Raw genomic sequence first — 15553 nt, forward strand, 5'->3', positions numbered from 1 at the left:
ACGTGTTTTTAAGATATTATATAATGAAATATGTCAACACTGGGGGAGCTTCATAACTCAGTGAACCAGTATTTTCCAGATGACCAGTTCACGTTACAAAATCATGCAGGAGAGAAGATCCCGGCAAAGTGCAGGGCAGACCAAGGGATCTTACTGGAACAGTGTGTGAAGAGTCCACGTTAGTAGAAAGAACATTAAGGAACTATCACTTGTTGAGGTCACTTGCAAAGCTGTGACGCAGTATTAAAGGTTATCACAATTTTCTGAAAAGGCTGCTGAAATACTTCTTCCTTTTCCAAATACGTATCTGTGTGAGGTCAGAGTCTCTTCATGTAATTTGTTTTTCTTTTTTCTGGCTCCTCTTACACATTTCCTGACTCTGTAGTAGACAGTTTCGACTTGCCCACAGAGAGGTCTGTCCTTTGCCCTGGTTTCTGGGAGTTAATCTCAACTCTGGGAGGCAAGTCATACCTGATAGAAACGTCTTCGTTTAGCTTGGGACTGGCCACACTTGATAGTCTTAAGGGAGAGCTGGCCATGCCGCTTGACTTAGGGGCGGAGCTTTGGGTATTGTACTGGTCAACTGGAGACTGAGATCAACCATGTGAGCAATCAATCCATCATGCCTAAGTAATGGAACCCCAGTAAAAACTGTGAACACTGAGGCTCAGGTGAGCTTCCCCGGTTGGCAGTATGCCTTGTGTACTGTCACACGCTGATGCTGGGAGGGTAACATGTCCTGACTCCATGGGGAGAGGCCAACAGCAGCTTTGTGTTGCGAAACTTCTCAGACTGTGCCCTTTGCATCTATTATTCTGGCTGTTTTAATCTGTATCCTTTCCCTGTGATAAACTGTATCCATAGGTGTAATAGCTTTCTATGAATTACATAAGTTTTTCTAGCAAATTACTGAAGCTGAGAGTGGTTTTGGGAACTTGCTTAACTTGCAGTTGACATAAGAAGTGAGGGCAGTCCTGGAGCCTGTGACAGCTAGCTTGCAGGCTGGATAATTCCAGGCAACAGCCTCAGATCTGCAGTCAATTATTTCCCTACAGATCTGTCTTCTTTCAGTGAGAAATTGTATTTATATACCAGCCCTGGGTGCCGGGGTGCTCACTGCTACTGAGTGGATGGTCATTGCTTCAAGGCCTTTTCCGTGAAAAGAGCCAGAAAAGCTTCTCTCCCTCCCTTTCTCCCCACCCACTTCTTTCTCAAAGAGAAAATCTAGCACAGCTTCATACTGATATTTTCAATTCAAATTTACGATTTCAGATTTTTATATCTTTGATTTTATATTTATATCTTTTCCACTGAGAATCTTGGTATCTATAGCAAATAAGTATTTACATATTTGCTTTATCCTACTATATAATATTTTCAGGACAACAATATCAATATTATTATTAACAATGTGGTGACTGTAAACATTTAAGATTTCTTTCTAGTTCTTTTTTGTCTTTTGAAAACACAGTCAAGTTTCAGATCATCTGAAATAGCCTCTATGTGTGGCTAAGCCATCCACTAAACGGCTTATTTAGGTCCATTTGTTTTATTTTGCTTGATTTTTAGAAATTGCCTTTCCCCTCTATTTCTTTAACTTTGACTTAATCTTGTTTTATGTGTGATGTAAACCCTGTGCTTGGTTCTAAGAGTTAAATCCACAAAGACCTAGCTTCTACTCCTGTCCCATTTTTACACTTTATACTTTTGAACGGCCCACAGTGCTCCATTATAATGAATTTTACATTGTAGATAAAAGACCTAAACCAGCAGTTATTGGATGTGAATGCTATTGCTAAAGCAATGCTTTTAAGAGTAGACTTGATTCTTAAGGTTAAATTCTTCCTTTGTTTATATTATTAAGTTTTAACAAGCTCTGTTTTGTATGGGGGCTGCAAAGGTAAACTTCAGTTCTACACAGTTGAATTGTCACAAAATCAAAATAGTTAGAATTTAAAAAAAATTTTAATTTACTAAGGGCTATAATTAAGACAGAAATTCTTAAATAGTGAGCACTGATATAATATTACTCTCTCACACATGTGCCTTTAGGCACAGTAGTACCCACGTGTCTCTTGGGGACTTGTGAACCGAAGGGATGGGAACACCATAACAGGTGTCCTTTGTCCGTAGCCCTCTGCCCACGTCCTCAGAGCCGCAGCCCTCAACAGTATCCTCTCTGTCACTTGCCTCTGGGTGATTTCCTCTACATCCGTGAATTTACACTCTCACTGCTGAAGAAAACTTTTCTCTTTAATATACGTATCTTTAAGTTTCAAAGAAGATGACTCAAGAACTCACCAGCCCATAGGTCCCATTGTTTCTGCCCTCGTTTTCCCACGTTTTGCCTCTTTAAGAAGTTCTTCTATTGCTTTCCTGATGGGAAAAAGGAAGAAATTTGAGAGGTAGTCACCCTACTACATTCTGAAAATCAGTTTATTCCACATATGTGATCCTGGGAAAGGAACAGCTTTTGAAGCATAAAATTTCAAAATTGGAGGAGAAATTTTAAACGTGTTTTTAAATCGTAGGTAGTTTTGAACACATAAAAAATAAAAAGAAACCTTTTTCTATAAAGGGGAAAAACACTGAAGAGAAAATTCAAGGAGAAATGACAAATTATATCCATGCTAAAACTGTTCAAATGCACTGTTATTCTAAGAAATACTAATTAACCCAACAATGATAAATCTGTTTCTGCTCATTTGTCAGTGAGGGAGCAGAGAAACAGACACTCTTTTCTCTACTAACAGTGACTGAAGCTAATATACCATTTCTGGAGGACAACTGGCAACATGATAAAAATAAAAATAAAAATAAAACATATGTGTGGACCTAAAAATTCCATTTTATCCCAAGAAAATATTCAAATAAATATGCAAAACTGCATGTGCAAGGAAACTCATTCAACAACTTGTTAACAACTAAAGAAGAAAAATAGAAAACTTAAATATTTACCAAAAACAGGCTGGGTAAATAAATCATGGCATATTCACATGGCAGAAGGTTAGGCAGTCATTAAAAACAAAGACAAATACTTGGCACTGAAAGACGTTCATCACATGTTACGTATATAAATATGGGGACAAAGGAGTATGAATAGGATAAATTTATTTCAAATTTATTTACACATACATATTGCACAGGGAAACATGTGGAGGGATATTATCAAAATGGCAAGATGAGCTGTGGGGTTATTTTTAGTTTTTTGTTTGCCTCTGCATTTTAGATTTTTTGTTTTCTAGAGTGAATCTGTATTATTTGTATAATTTTTAGAAAGAGATTTTTAAAAACCCAGGAAACAGACCTATCAACCACACTGTGAGACTTTACTACAAGTAAGATACTATTCAAGATGCTGGGGGTAGTAACATCGGAGAATGGCCATGCCTGCCTTTAGTATTACCTATGATATATAAATAATACAGCTAAGAGAAAGGGAGGTGTAAGGTTGGAAACAAATGCACTCCAAAGACAGCCAACTATAAATCTAATCACAAAGTTTGAAATTGGATAATTATATACTGATTGTACATTAAAACAACTACTAGTATAACCTACTGTGGGTACTATTCACATAGTCCTAAAGTGGTATTACCATTCTGCTAGCTTGTAGGAATGTTTTATTTTATATTGATTTCTGTTTCATCAAAGCATGCACATGGCTTAAAGAGAAAAATACACTTAAAGACTTAAAATGAAATGCATCAGTCTTCTGCATCATCCTTCCCTGCCACCAGAAAAACCAATGGCAACTCCTTTTTACCTGTTTCTCCTGGTATTTACCTCCATATTTCTAATAGTATTCTTTCAAACTATTTCACCATCCTCTTAATCCTCAACAGATGTATCTGGCTATTTTTCTATAGCTTACACTTAAAAAAAATAAACTCCTATTAATAGTGAGATCTTTTTAAGGAATGCCATTTCAGCTAACTTGGCAGCTGGATACTTTCCGATTCGTCTTGGGAGGGCCCACTGATGATCGATGAAGAACCGAATCACTGACCAAGGTGCCCGCTTCTTACCCTGCACTCAATCAGATCAGGTTTCTCAGCCCAGCCTCCTGGTGTCGGTAATACTGAGAGCAACGGGTCACCACAGATCCTTCTTCTCTCATCTCTTTAAAATAATAATACATCCTGTTGATGTGATCTGAGGGCTTTGCCTCATACAGTATTTCAGGAAAAATTTATCCTATCTGGCTCCAAAGCAGAGAACCTCCTTCACCCTTATAGACATAAGTGAAAAAAAAAAAAAAACAAAAAACCAAAGGGTAAAAATATTCCAAATACACCCCCACCTTCCCATCAATTAGAGTGGTAGTTTAAAAAAAAAAAAAGGAAATCAATCATTCTTGGGTCCACCCATGTGCCATCTCTCCTGACAACAGAAACAGTTAAAAATCATCAGAGAAAAAAAATCTGCTTGGGCAGTTTCCCAGTTATGAACAAACTGTATCAGTTACAAATAAACCAGAAGGCATTTTCCCATAAAAACTATAAATGTTTGCTTAGCTTTCTGGACTTGCTTATAGAAGCGAATTTGTGCCATATGCAGCTGAAATGCTGTACGCCTGCAGCAGACAACACCTGGTCAGGGACCTTGCTGAGATCCTGTAGGCCTGTTCTAGTCACCTTCGAGAGTATGAAGTTTGATGTGGATTCTTCTGTAGTTGTGACTTCACTTAAAACCATCTCTAAAACTGTTACTAACTTTACCTGCCATGATTAAAGTTACCATCTGATTTACAACTACAACCAAAGAGAAAAGAAGGTGTATGAGAAAGATTGCCCGGGGTGGACCAGTTCACTGGTGATGAAAGGTGGTAACAGGTGGGGACCCAGGCCACAGCAGGCTGCCTATGACTGAGGTGGACCCAGTGAGGTGTTTGTCATTGTTTGAACAATGACTTTGTACGGTTTGCGTAGTCCTATCCTATCTGGACGTGACAACATATTTATCACAACCAGTTTTCAGACGAGGAAGAAGGTACTGGGGACACTGTACACTGCTGACACCACATGTTTAGGGCTCCCTGTCCTCCATCTTCCCTTTATACTTCCTGTCTCCTCCACCAACATTTGCACAGCAAGTCCTGGAGAAGGAAAAAAAAAGGCCTGACAGAGGCGCCACTGCCTCCGCACTCAGAGAGCAGTGGAGGGGCAGGCGGAGCGGAGGGCTTCTCGGATATCAGCCGAAGAATGTGGAGCGTTTGCTCCCTCCCACCCCAAATCCTGCACAAGCTCCTTTGGCGGGGCTTTACTTCCAAACAGGAGAACAAGAGCTTCTAGTAATCATGTGTTCTGTCCTTGAAATAACATCACCTTCAAAAGCAAGGGGGAAAAACAGAAAGTCAGGTAGTTTCCCTCACTCCTGCAGCTTCTGCTGTTCTTCCCGGGGCTCTCGCCAGTGACTTCGTGGGTAAGGAAGTAACGAAGTCAGTTCCCACTGCGCATTCCCACCGAGGCTAGATACTTAAATGATCGACTATGGAACATCGGCATCATGAAGCAAGATAGTTTTTAATCAGATCATGAAACACAAGTGTAAACTCTAATTAAAATATAGGAAAAGCAAACAGTAGGAGAACATATAAGAACTAAGTACAAAGAGGACTTGAACAATTAAAAAATTATTCAGACGCAAATTCAGGTACCATAATTTTTATACTTAGATTCTTTAAACATCTTAAAGGTTTCTTTGTAAAACAAATTCATCATATTAGAATAATACAGTTCAATACAAGCAAGAAATCTAAGAAAGCCAGGTTATTGAGCAGATAGTTTTCTGGGCACAAGAACAAGCTACAATCAATTTTCAATGATCTACATGTGTGTTATCCACAGCTAATTTTCCATCCTGGTTCAGCTTCCTCGGGCCTGCCTACTCATTCCATTAGCCAGCTGGTACATGCTTATGGAATGTAAACTGATCATAATAGCAGCTTAAATAAAACCTGAGTGGGAACGCAAATCTGGTGCAAAATCGTCTTAAAATCCAAAGTCAAACAAATTAGTTTTGAGTTATCTGGGTCTGGTTTCTTTTTACTCACATGAATCAACTGAGAGTTAACTATATCAGTATAGAGAAAGGGTAGCAAGATAACTTAAGGCAACGAAAATGAAACAACAGAAATAACGAAGAACATAAGAAAATGAGATTTTAAAAGAGTATCCGAGAAGCTAAATTTCAAGTAATTGCTCAAAAAAGACATCAACATACACCTTCCTGACAAACGGTGAACGAAAGTGTTATGGACTCAAAGTTTGTGCTCCCCACCCCCAACTTACATGTTAAAATCCTAACCCCCAATGTGATGGTGTTAGGAGGTGGGGCCTTTGGGAGGTGATTAGGTCATGAGGATGGAAGGCTCATGAACGGAATCAGTGACCTGATAAAAGAGACCCAGGGATCCGTCTCCTCCGTCTGCCATGCGGAGGACCCAGGGAGAAGATGGCTCTGTGAACCATGACGTGGGTCCTCAGCAGACACTGAATCTGCTGGCAGCTTTATCTCAGACTTCTGGCCTCCAGAACTGTTAGAAATAAATGTTTGTTGTTTAAGCCACTCAGTCTGTGGCATTTTTAGCATAGCAGCCTGGATGGACCACGACAGAGAGCTACGAATACAGGCTGAACATTAGATGCCTTCCATGTTTTGTGCTTCCCTCAGTCTTTAAAAAGTCAACTTTAATCAACTAATTGTAACGTATGGTATCTATCACATGATGGGTGGAAGAGGTTCAAATGAGGTAACGAGTCGTGTGACACCACTCTGAAGGTCTCGATGTGCTCACACAAGCATGAGTCGGTGACATGCACACACACTTAGAAAATCGGCAGAAATGAGCGCAGCACCGTTGCTGCTGTTGACGGGGAGGGCCCCTGATGGGCCATTGCACAGGGGTGGGGTCTGGGTAGAACCTAAGAGAAACTTTTCTGTAGCAATCTACGTCTCTTCCCATAATGGGGTGATGAGGCTTGAAGGGAGAAATGGAACAATTTACTTGATCAGTGGAACAATTTACTTGATCTTCAGTTGGGATTTGATGTCAGACCACAGAACATCTGATAAAAAAATATGGACCGATGATTCGGTCACTGCTGGGCACCTGCAGACAGCTGCCCACAGCCTCACCACCAGTCAGCAGTGTTTAGTGGTTTAGTGACCACGTGGACTGGCAGGTATCATAGGACAGTTTGGGTTCTGCACTACTTAGTAATTCAGTTATAGGTTTGGTTGAAGAAATTCAGGCCATCCTTATTTAATTCCAGAAGACATCAAATTGTCTGGGGTATCAGCTGAAAGGAAGGTAAGAAAATTCAAATTATGGAGAAGGTTTTTGAAGACAAAACTCAGTAGGGACATTGAGGTCATTTGGGAAATGAAGGTAATTATTCATAGACAAAAGATAGAGGCACAAGAAGTTAATTCTGTACATTATGTTAAATTTAGCCAGCCTCTATCAAGCCCTTCCTCTGTAAGGGATGATGATTTATACAGGGAGTGAGACCGTTCCCTTAAGAGGCTTACTATTAGGGATTGTATACTGAAGAAAGACCCAAACATGTACTTTAGAAACAAATACTGGATTACTTGGGGCAGTGTGGAGAGAAGCCCCAATATTTCTTTCTTTATAGCAAACAGTGAGAGTTATGAGAAAAGTTCCTTAATTTTTAAAAACAACTTATGCCACTGAAGAACAACAGAGGAGCGTGAATTTGAATGAGGGAGTGATGAGTGATGAGACTTTGATTTCATGCCAACGTGGACCATAGAGAAAGAAGAAGACAATGTTTTAAGCAATGCTGGGAAGACCAGTCAAAGATGTGGACTGCTTTTTTACTTTTTTACTGTGAGGATAAAATAAGGTGTCTTATTTGGATCCAAATGTTCTGTATTTTATAAGACACAAGAAATATGAGTTGTTTTTTACTTGACTAAATGAGAGGTCAGGGAACTTGTCTTTTCAACTTCATCTTCCGTGTGCCTGGCACATGGTAGGTAATAAATTAAGATCTGGGGGATGAATGGGTGTGAGTGGGACGTGACAAAAATGCAAGGATTTAAAAATAAAAAGACTGGATCTGTAGCCAGAAGAGGAGATGATGGCTGAGATGGAAGAGACAAGGAAGGCAAAGACATACGAGAAGAAGTGAGATCATGTGTCACTGGGCAAAGCAGCGTGACAGAAGGCGTCGATGGCCACAGGCCCCCTGCGCCCGCCTCCTGCGGCGGCCGCACTTGAACAGGAGCACCTAACAGTCACGGGGGAGACGGCAGACGCGGACTAACGCCCTGAGACAGCTGTCCGGGTCCGCCTGGGGCAGAGCTGGGGCTCTTCCTGTCAGGACTGCGGTCTTTACTTCTCTAGGGCTGGGGTGAGGTAGAGCTCAGTGGTAGAGCGTTTGCTTACCATGCACGAGGTCCTTGGTTCAATCCCCAGCGCCTCCATTAAATAAATAAATACACCCAATTCCCTGCCCCCCCCCCCAAAGTACAAAAAATAAAGTTACAACAAATTTGTAATAATAATAGTTCTCTGGAAAAGTTCCACCAGGTTTCATATCCAGAAAGCACTTTTCCTTGGCGTGCTTCCCATCAGGGGTAACGGACCTGTGCTTAGCCTCTAGCGTCATTCTTCTGCTTCATTGTGAGGGCGGGTAAAAACCCACTCCGTCCACGCCCGTTAACACGCTCTCAGCCCCATCTCTCGGTGACACGCAGGCGCGCCGGGAGACGTCGGTGCTCAGCGCTGGCGGCCGAGAGCCCCTCCTCTGCCCGCCCCCCTCGTCTCCCCGTCCGCCCGCATCTACAGACCGACCGCTCCCGTCTGCCTGGCCCACCAGGGGCAAATAAAGGCCCGTATACCGTATTTCTAAACATCTGAAAGTTATAAAATAAGCTAAAAACCATCAAGTATGTTCATTCCTCCCACCATGACAAATATACCTTCATTACCATACAAATTTTAAATGTGCAAACTTTGTATGGTGACAGGTGGTAACCAGAATTACCGCAGAGATCACTTTGTAATGTATAAAAGTATAGACTCACTGTGTTGTACACCTGAAGCCAGTGTAATACTGTAAGCCAGCTGAACTTCAAAACGTGGAAAGCCATGACTTTTAAAAACAAAAGACAGCGAAATATGAGGTGACAGGATTAACTTACTGCACACATTGATTATCCTGTTAATGAGTTGGTAATACTCAGATGAATATTCAACATGGACAAGATTTTAATATATTGTCAAAATATAAATTACCTTAACTAAAAAATTGAAAACCTAAATTTTGAATGTTTTAAAATTTCCCTATAAAATAATGATTAATGAATCAGTTTCAAACTTGTACGTTCTCTAAGACGTACACATGTACACATGTACGAGTAATATGATTTAACATTACAGATGTTCGCCAGCCTCCAAGTACAACCACTCCTCATACTGTCCTAAGTCACAAGAACCTCCAGAACACTGAAGGGAAATCCTAAGACAAGCAAGCAAGTGGAAGCTTGGCTCTACTGGGAAACTATTTTCTTATGGCAAAATCTGTTGTATTCATGCTGATAAGAAGGCTTTGACAAGTTCTTGTGTCTTTTCTCTTCTAAACACTTGTGCGGCTCAAATCTTTCCTGCACACTAAAGCCACGTCCGCTCTGGTGTCAGCAGGGCACAACCCCCATCGCCGTGGACCCCAGTTTCCTTTCATTCAGGGATGCAGGGCAAAACACAAGGAGGGTGTTTCCTGGGCTGGGACTCGCCCTGAGCGCCAGCCCTTGTGGCGGGGCGTCTGCGCGTGTCTGTGATGCACGGAGCTGGCCTGGTTTGAGGAAGTACTGCTATAATAGGCACTTAATATGCACCACTGGGGAGATGATGAAAAATCGTAATGGCAGCAGTGTCTGTGTGCCATGTGTCTTACACTTACAGTCCTCACGACTCCTCTAGGTAACTGCTGTTTCATTGATAAAGAGATGAGAAAACGAGCTGGGATGAGGACCCTGACACTATGACCAGAGTGAAGCAAGACCCAGCCCTCAAGCAGCGCAGCCCAGTGAGAGGAGGGCCAGGAAAGCACGTGTCCCCGCACTTATCTGTACGCACAACAAGTGTGGCCGTAGTGAAGACAGCACTCCTGTCCCTTCACCTGGACTTGGACGTTCTCAGATGCCCACAGCCGCCCACTGCAGGTGGCCTCTGCGGTGGGCTACTGTTACGGGGAGATGACTTCTTCAGCTAATATGCGGGCTGATCCCTGCTAGTTTAGCTCTTAGGGAGACCTTGTTTCTTAGTTTGTAAGACAGCTCATTGTAGGAAGGACTTCATAATGAAATGATCTCATTTTTAAAGTAGTAAGTATTTTTACAAGTATTTATTCTTAAATCCTGATTAAGGAGACACACTCAGAAAATATGGTGATTCATTTTCAGTTCATAAGGCCTAATTAAATGTTCTATGCTAAACTGTGTATGAGTTTTGAAGAAAAGCATCTCTTACTAAAAAAAAAAACTTTATGATTGTTGGGTGAGGATGGTGGAGAATTAACTTAGAAAATAGTAAATTCTAAATAGAAAAGCCCATGGATTTTACCAGACCAGGAATGGCATATCTGTGTGATAGGTCAGTTAAGTTTAAAGGTATATATATATATGTCCTACTAAAAGATCAGTGGGGAGAAATATACTCCGACAAAGAATATAAGGTCAAAATAATTAAAGCGTTCTGTTTCTCTTCAAGAGAACAGATGCTCTGACATACAAAACTGATGCAAAGAAAAAAGGGTTTAATGTCTAGAAAGATGGATGGAAGGGGGCTGGGTATCACAGCAAAGAGAAGCCACTACGGCAGCTGCGTGGATTTAGTAAGGATAGGAAAACAGGGCAGAAGGCTAAAAAAGCAGAAGTGAAAAATAAAATTCAGACTCTTACCAAATAACTGTTCAGAATGAAAAAGAAAATCACAACTGTACAAGAGAAAATATTACAATATAAAGCCTCTGAGGTTTGCCTGTACAGTTTCCTTTAATGAGGGTTGACGTTTGACTCACTGTCCTTTGATAAACACACCACATACCAGAAAAACCACCTCACCAAAAGCATGGTCTGTAAATCACGCTCTTAATCCTAAAAAGAGCTTTATTTCATACCAGTGATCTGCAGTTCTCTGCAGGCTGCCCTGAACAATGCTTCAGCGTTCTTGGATCTCAGCCCTGGGGATGGCCTATTCAGCAGACAGTCTGGTCAGCCCGCTGAAGCTGTTTCCTTCAGCTGTGTCAAGGCTGCAGCGGTGTGCTAGGAAACCAGCTGTCCACCCCTTGCTGATCCCAGTGTCTGATCCATAGAATGATTAGAAACTGTACTCAGAACTAAGGGCCCAGGGATGGAAAAAATAAACACAGTAAGTCCCAGAATGTGTAGGATCTCCTAAGGAATTCATGCTTTTAAAACTGTTTTCATTTCAACTGAATTAAGCCATTTTAACCCAGGAAGAAAACATATTGATGCTTCTAATTCTTATAAGTCCAGTAAAGCACAACGAGATGGGAGGAAGAGAAAGCCTGCATGCCTTCGGCACCAGCACAAGTTCAGAACTGCCTGGGGGCCTCTCAGTGCAAGATAAGAGAGGACCAAGAGCCAGTGAGAGCAGAGGGCGCTGCCCACCCCAGAGCAGGGTCCCTCCCACCGTGTGGCCCACCAGCACCCCCCTCATCTTGACCACTGGGCGTGCTGTCCCTCACACTCTAGGTGTCAAGGAGTGCTTGGAGAGACATGGTAGTTTTCCCTATAAAATTGGCAGGGAGTTTCTGAAAAAACAAAACAAAAGCAAAACAGTTTCTACATCGGTAATTACTAAGTACAGGAGTCTACCATACAAAATGACCTACTGAAACTAGCCAGTAAGTTCGTGCCTCTTTATAAACCCTCTAGTGTCAAGTTTCAAGTTGTCTTTCAGGGGCCAATGTATATAACAATGAATTTTAGTAGGATAAGGCCATTTTCAATCTTATTTTCCAGTTTTAAAAAATCTTAGGTAATAATACACACAAGTGCTTTGGGGAAAGAAACCTGTACGTTTCTATAATGCAGTAGTTAATGGAACTGAGCAGTTAGACACACACAGACTTAACTTTGGGAGTGGAGTCTCTGTGAGGAAAATGTTTATAAAAGTTCAGAGTACTGCTGAACTTAGATGGCTCACTGAAAAGTCAGCCCAAACTGCACACTTGTGCACGTGCGGTTCTGCGTGTACCTGTGACGCCCCCAGAGGTGCAGAGAAAGGCTGCAGAGACCATCAAAGGGGAGGAAGCAGCACATGGGGACGAACTGCTGTAGGGGAAAAGCCCAAAGCATGGAAAATTCCATTACTGATTCATCCAGCCTTCACGCTTCTATCAGACCATATAAACAGTACGTCCACTGCCAAAAGAAAGAACCCATAGAGAATAATATTGTTGGTAACTGTGGCATCAGAAACCAGCTGCAAGACAACCAAGAACTAGCAAACTCTGAAATCAAGTTTATTATTCAGACTTGAAAATTACTTACACGTGATGAGATAACCAAGAAAGGCAATATGAAGGGCGTTCTGGAGTGAATGTTTTGCTGTATGTTTTACAAAATATCAAAACACTTAAGCAGTCTCCTGTCCTTTACCATGGCTGTACTTTCAGTGGCTGCACATACTAGGATCATCTTGTCTGCTACTGAAACAGCACCCGTCCTCAGGGGTGGAATGGCAGCTGCAGGCTGAGTGGATGGAGCAGTGCTAATGAAGAGTTTACAACTGGGTTAAAAATGGAACAGGTACCCAACTGGGAGAGCAGGGCAAATTCTGAGAGACAGATCGTGCTGATGACACAAACAGCAGCATTTGGCCTGCTCCCAAGGTGTGATGTATGCTTACAAAAAAGGGCACTGTGTTTTTAATACACATGTTCGGGACCATACTTTCACGGCTCCTTTGAGATATCAAAACCCCTAAATTCACAATTCTCCCTTAGTATTTGCTTGATAGAAATCGGGCCATATTTTAAACTTCTGTATTAATTCCTATACACTCAGTGTTCTCAGAGAGGCCTCAAATCCAAGTATTTACAAGGCTCTTTTTACTCTAATAGGCAAAGAAAGAAACCAAAATGAATAAAAATGTTCAGGTAGGGATTCATTAAATATAATACTGTATTATGAAAACGTAAGAGGACGTTCCTGACTGTTAGTTCATCTCGTTTAAATTTATCATATAAAGCCAAAGAGATTATAGTTTAGAGAGCTTAACAACTCGCCTCAAACTGAACAGTTTCCGACCTTGGGTGGGGGATTTAAGTCACAATTATCAATATTTCCTCTTCCTCCCCAGAACCTGGATGGAATGTTTCAGCCATCCTGGGGAGGAGTCAGGAGGGACCATAATTACAATACTTTAGCTCAGGGTCATTACCTGTAGAGTATAACGTTGCAAGGACCAGCGCTACAGCATGTCTACAACCCTGCTCTGACACACAGACAAGGAACCCCATCCATCCTTGGTTTACAGGAAACCAGGTCCTGGCTGAGTTCAGGGGTAAGGTAACTGGAACTTGCTGAGCTTGGAAAATGTTTCCTGCAGTAATTTGCTGTGATTGCTTAATCATATAAAAATGAAACCTATATAAAAGTACCTGAATTATTAACTTCAAAGCATGAAAGATCAAAAGCTTTTAACGTGGAAACTATGTTTTATGTAGGGAAGCAGTGTGTTAACAGTGGGAGGCGCCCCCACGAGCCGCCCAGGAGCTTTGGGCAGGATGCGTGCCTCCTCTGAGCACGTTTCCTCTCCGTGACGTGAGACAAAGCCCTAGCTCACAGATGCGGTGTGGGGACTGAAAACAGCCAGAGCTGTAAGGGGCCTTCTTTGTATTGACGTTTCTTGGGAGGGACAACCTGGTTCACTGAGGTAACTGAATTTGGCAAAAACAAATCGTTTTTTAGTCTCAGTATCTCCTTCTTTTATTTCTATTCTGTAAAGAAAAACTTCCAGAATGTTAATTTTTATCTGTTGGTGTAATTCTGTTTCTATGAAAAGCTGAGGGATTATTTATCGGTACAAATACTATAAAGGAAATTCTGTCTTCCTAGGGTCAAGTCAGAGGAAATCTCCTGTGTACAGTGCACCTGATATCAGAGTAATCAGCCTGCTTGACAGAGCTCACCAAATCCTTGAAACTGAGTGAGAATTTAAAGGGCTGACAGGGAGAAGGGCAGAGACCCAGCCAGCACAGATTCCCCTGACATGGCCAGGACTTACGAAATACATGAGGGGAAACAATGATTATGACACATTATACGGAAGCCCCATCTCCTATGTGCAAAGAGAAAGCCAGGGGTGCTGGTTCTTCAGTTTTTCAAACAGTTCATTGCTTTCCTTTGTGAACTAGGTCTGCTCCATGCCAAGTTGGCCGCTAGGCAGCTTCCTGGTGGATGTGACCAACACAGGGACACGCTCTGGCCAGTTCAAGCTTCCAAGCAGAATTTCTCACCTGAAAAATTCAGGTAAGTAGAAGTACCCAGCACCTGTTCTACCTTTATACATGTCCCTTGATGCTCTTAGAAGAGGGATTAAGCAGCTCCCACTTTCTAGGTTCGGATCAAGGACATGTTCAAGCCACCTTACAAAACGAGGAAGTAGCCACAATAAATACAGTGAGGAGCGGACTTCCCCAGCTCTGCCACTTACTGACTCCATGATATGTCATCTTGGTTGCATCACCTGTAAAATGAAGCTATTTCCACCACCCTTTCAGAGTTTGGATGGGGACCAAACAATTATATATATATTTACTTTGTAACCACAAAGCACTGAACAAATGTAAGGTATTATTTTAAGAAAAATTTGAAATGGGTATACACTATTGATACATTAAATTATTAACTAAAACACAAAAATACTACAATAGTATCTATCACGTGCACAGTGATTAACAGCATGATATATTATCTCACTAACCCAGAAGGGCCTTTTAAGTTATTGTTCCCTTTTTATTTGTTAGGCAACTAAGGCTGAGGGAGGCTGTCCTGTCCAGGGTCAGTTGGTAAAGGGCACACCTGATTCTAACCTGGAAATTTCTGACTCCATATCCAGGGTCCTTTCAACTCACACACACCCTTATTTCATTCCATCTTTGAAGATCTTTTCTGCACTTTGAGGATGATCAGGTGCTGCTTTGGCACAACATAGATTAGAAAATTAAAATTAATGTATTTAAAGATAACCACAATGAAGTTTAATAATATGGAAAATGGTATTTTCATGTACCAAGCGTTAGTAAACCCATATTTGGGTTTTTAACCAGATAGTCTCTAACTCAGTGACTCTTTTCCTGCTTAACATCTACAGAAAGCAGCCCTATTTCAAACACATTTCAGCCAGAATTGAGAAGTAAACAGGGACCCCTGGTCGACAGTTTAGTCTCTCAGACTGAGCGGTGGCGCACGTGCTCTGGGAAGGCTTTGCTGTCTTCACACGAACCTGCGGGAGGTTAGCACAGGCAACGCTATGGACGCTGAGGGC

General features: G+C 41.6%; 1 protein-coding gene and 1 long non-coding RNA gene across 3 annotated transcripts in view; one reads left to right on the plus strand and one right to left on the minus strand.

Annotated features, from left to right (window-relative positions):
• LOC116668593 overlaps positions 1 to 15553 on the plus strand; it is a 47136-nt gene that overhangs the window by 24147 nt on the left and 7436 nt on the right. The window contains exons 4-5 of one of the 2 annotated variants that reach the window (XR_004325795.1): positions 14421 to 14535; positions 14624 to 15016. This is a non-coding gene — a long non-coding RNA (uncharacterized LOC116668593). Of the gene's footprint in view, positions 1 to 14420; positions 14536 to 14623; positions 15017 to 15553 lie in introns of those variants that run through there. The other variant, XR_004325794.1, reaches the window with a different exon arrangement.
• LOC116668591 (protein POLR1D-like) overlaps positions 1 to 15553 on the minus strand; it is a 36354-nt gene that overhangs the window by 9612 nt on the left and 11189 nt on the right. Inside the window, exon 2 of the mRNA XM_032496408.1 lies at positions 2302 to 2376. Coding sequence (XP_032352299.1) covers positions 2302 to 2376 — 75 coding nt within the window. The remainder of the gene's footprint in view (positions 1 to 2301; positions 2377 to 15553) is intronic.

The sequence above is a fragment of the Camelus ferus genome, chromosome 14 (assembly GCF_009834535.1).
Source record: "Camelus ferus isolate YT-003-E chromosome 14, BCGSAC_Cfer_1.0, whole genome shotgun sequence".
Taxonomy (NCBI): Eukaryota; Metazoa; Chordata; class Mammalia; order Artiodactyla; family Camelidae; genus Camelus; species Camelus ferus.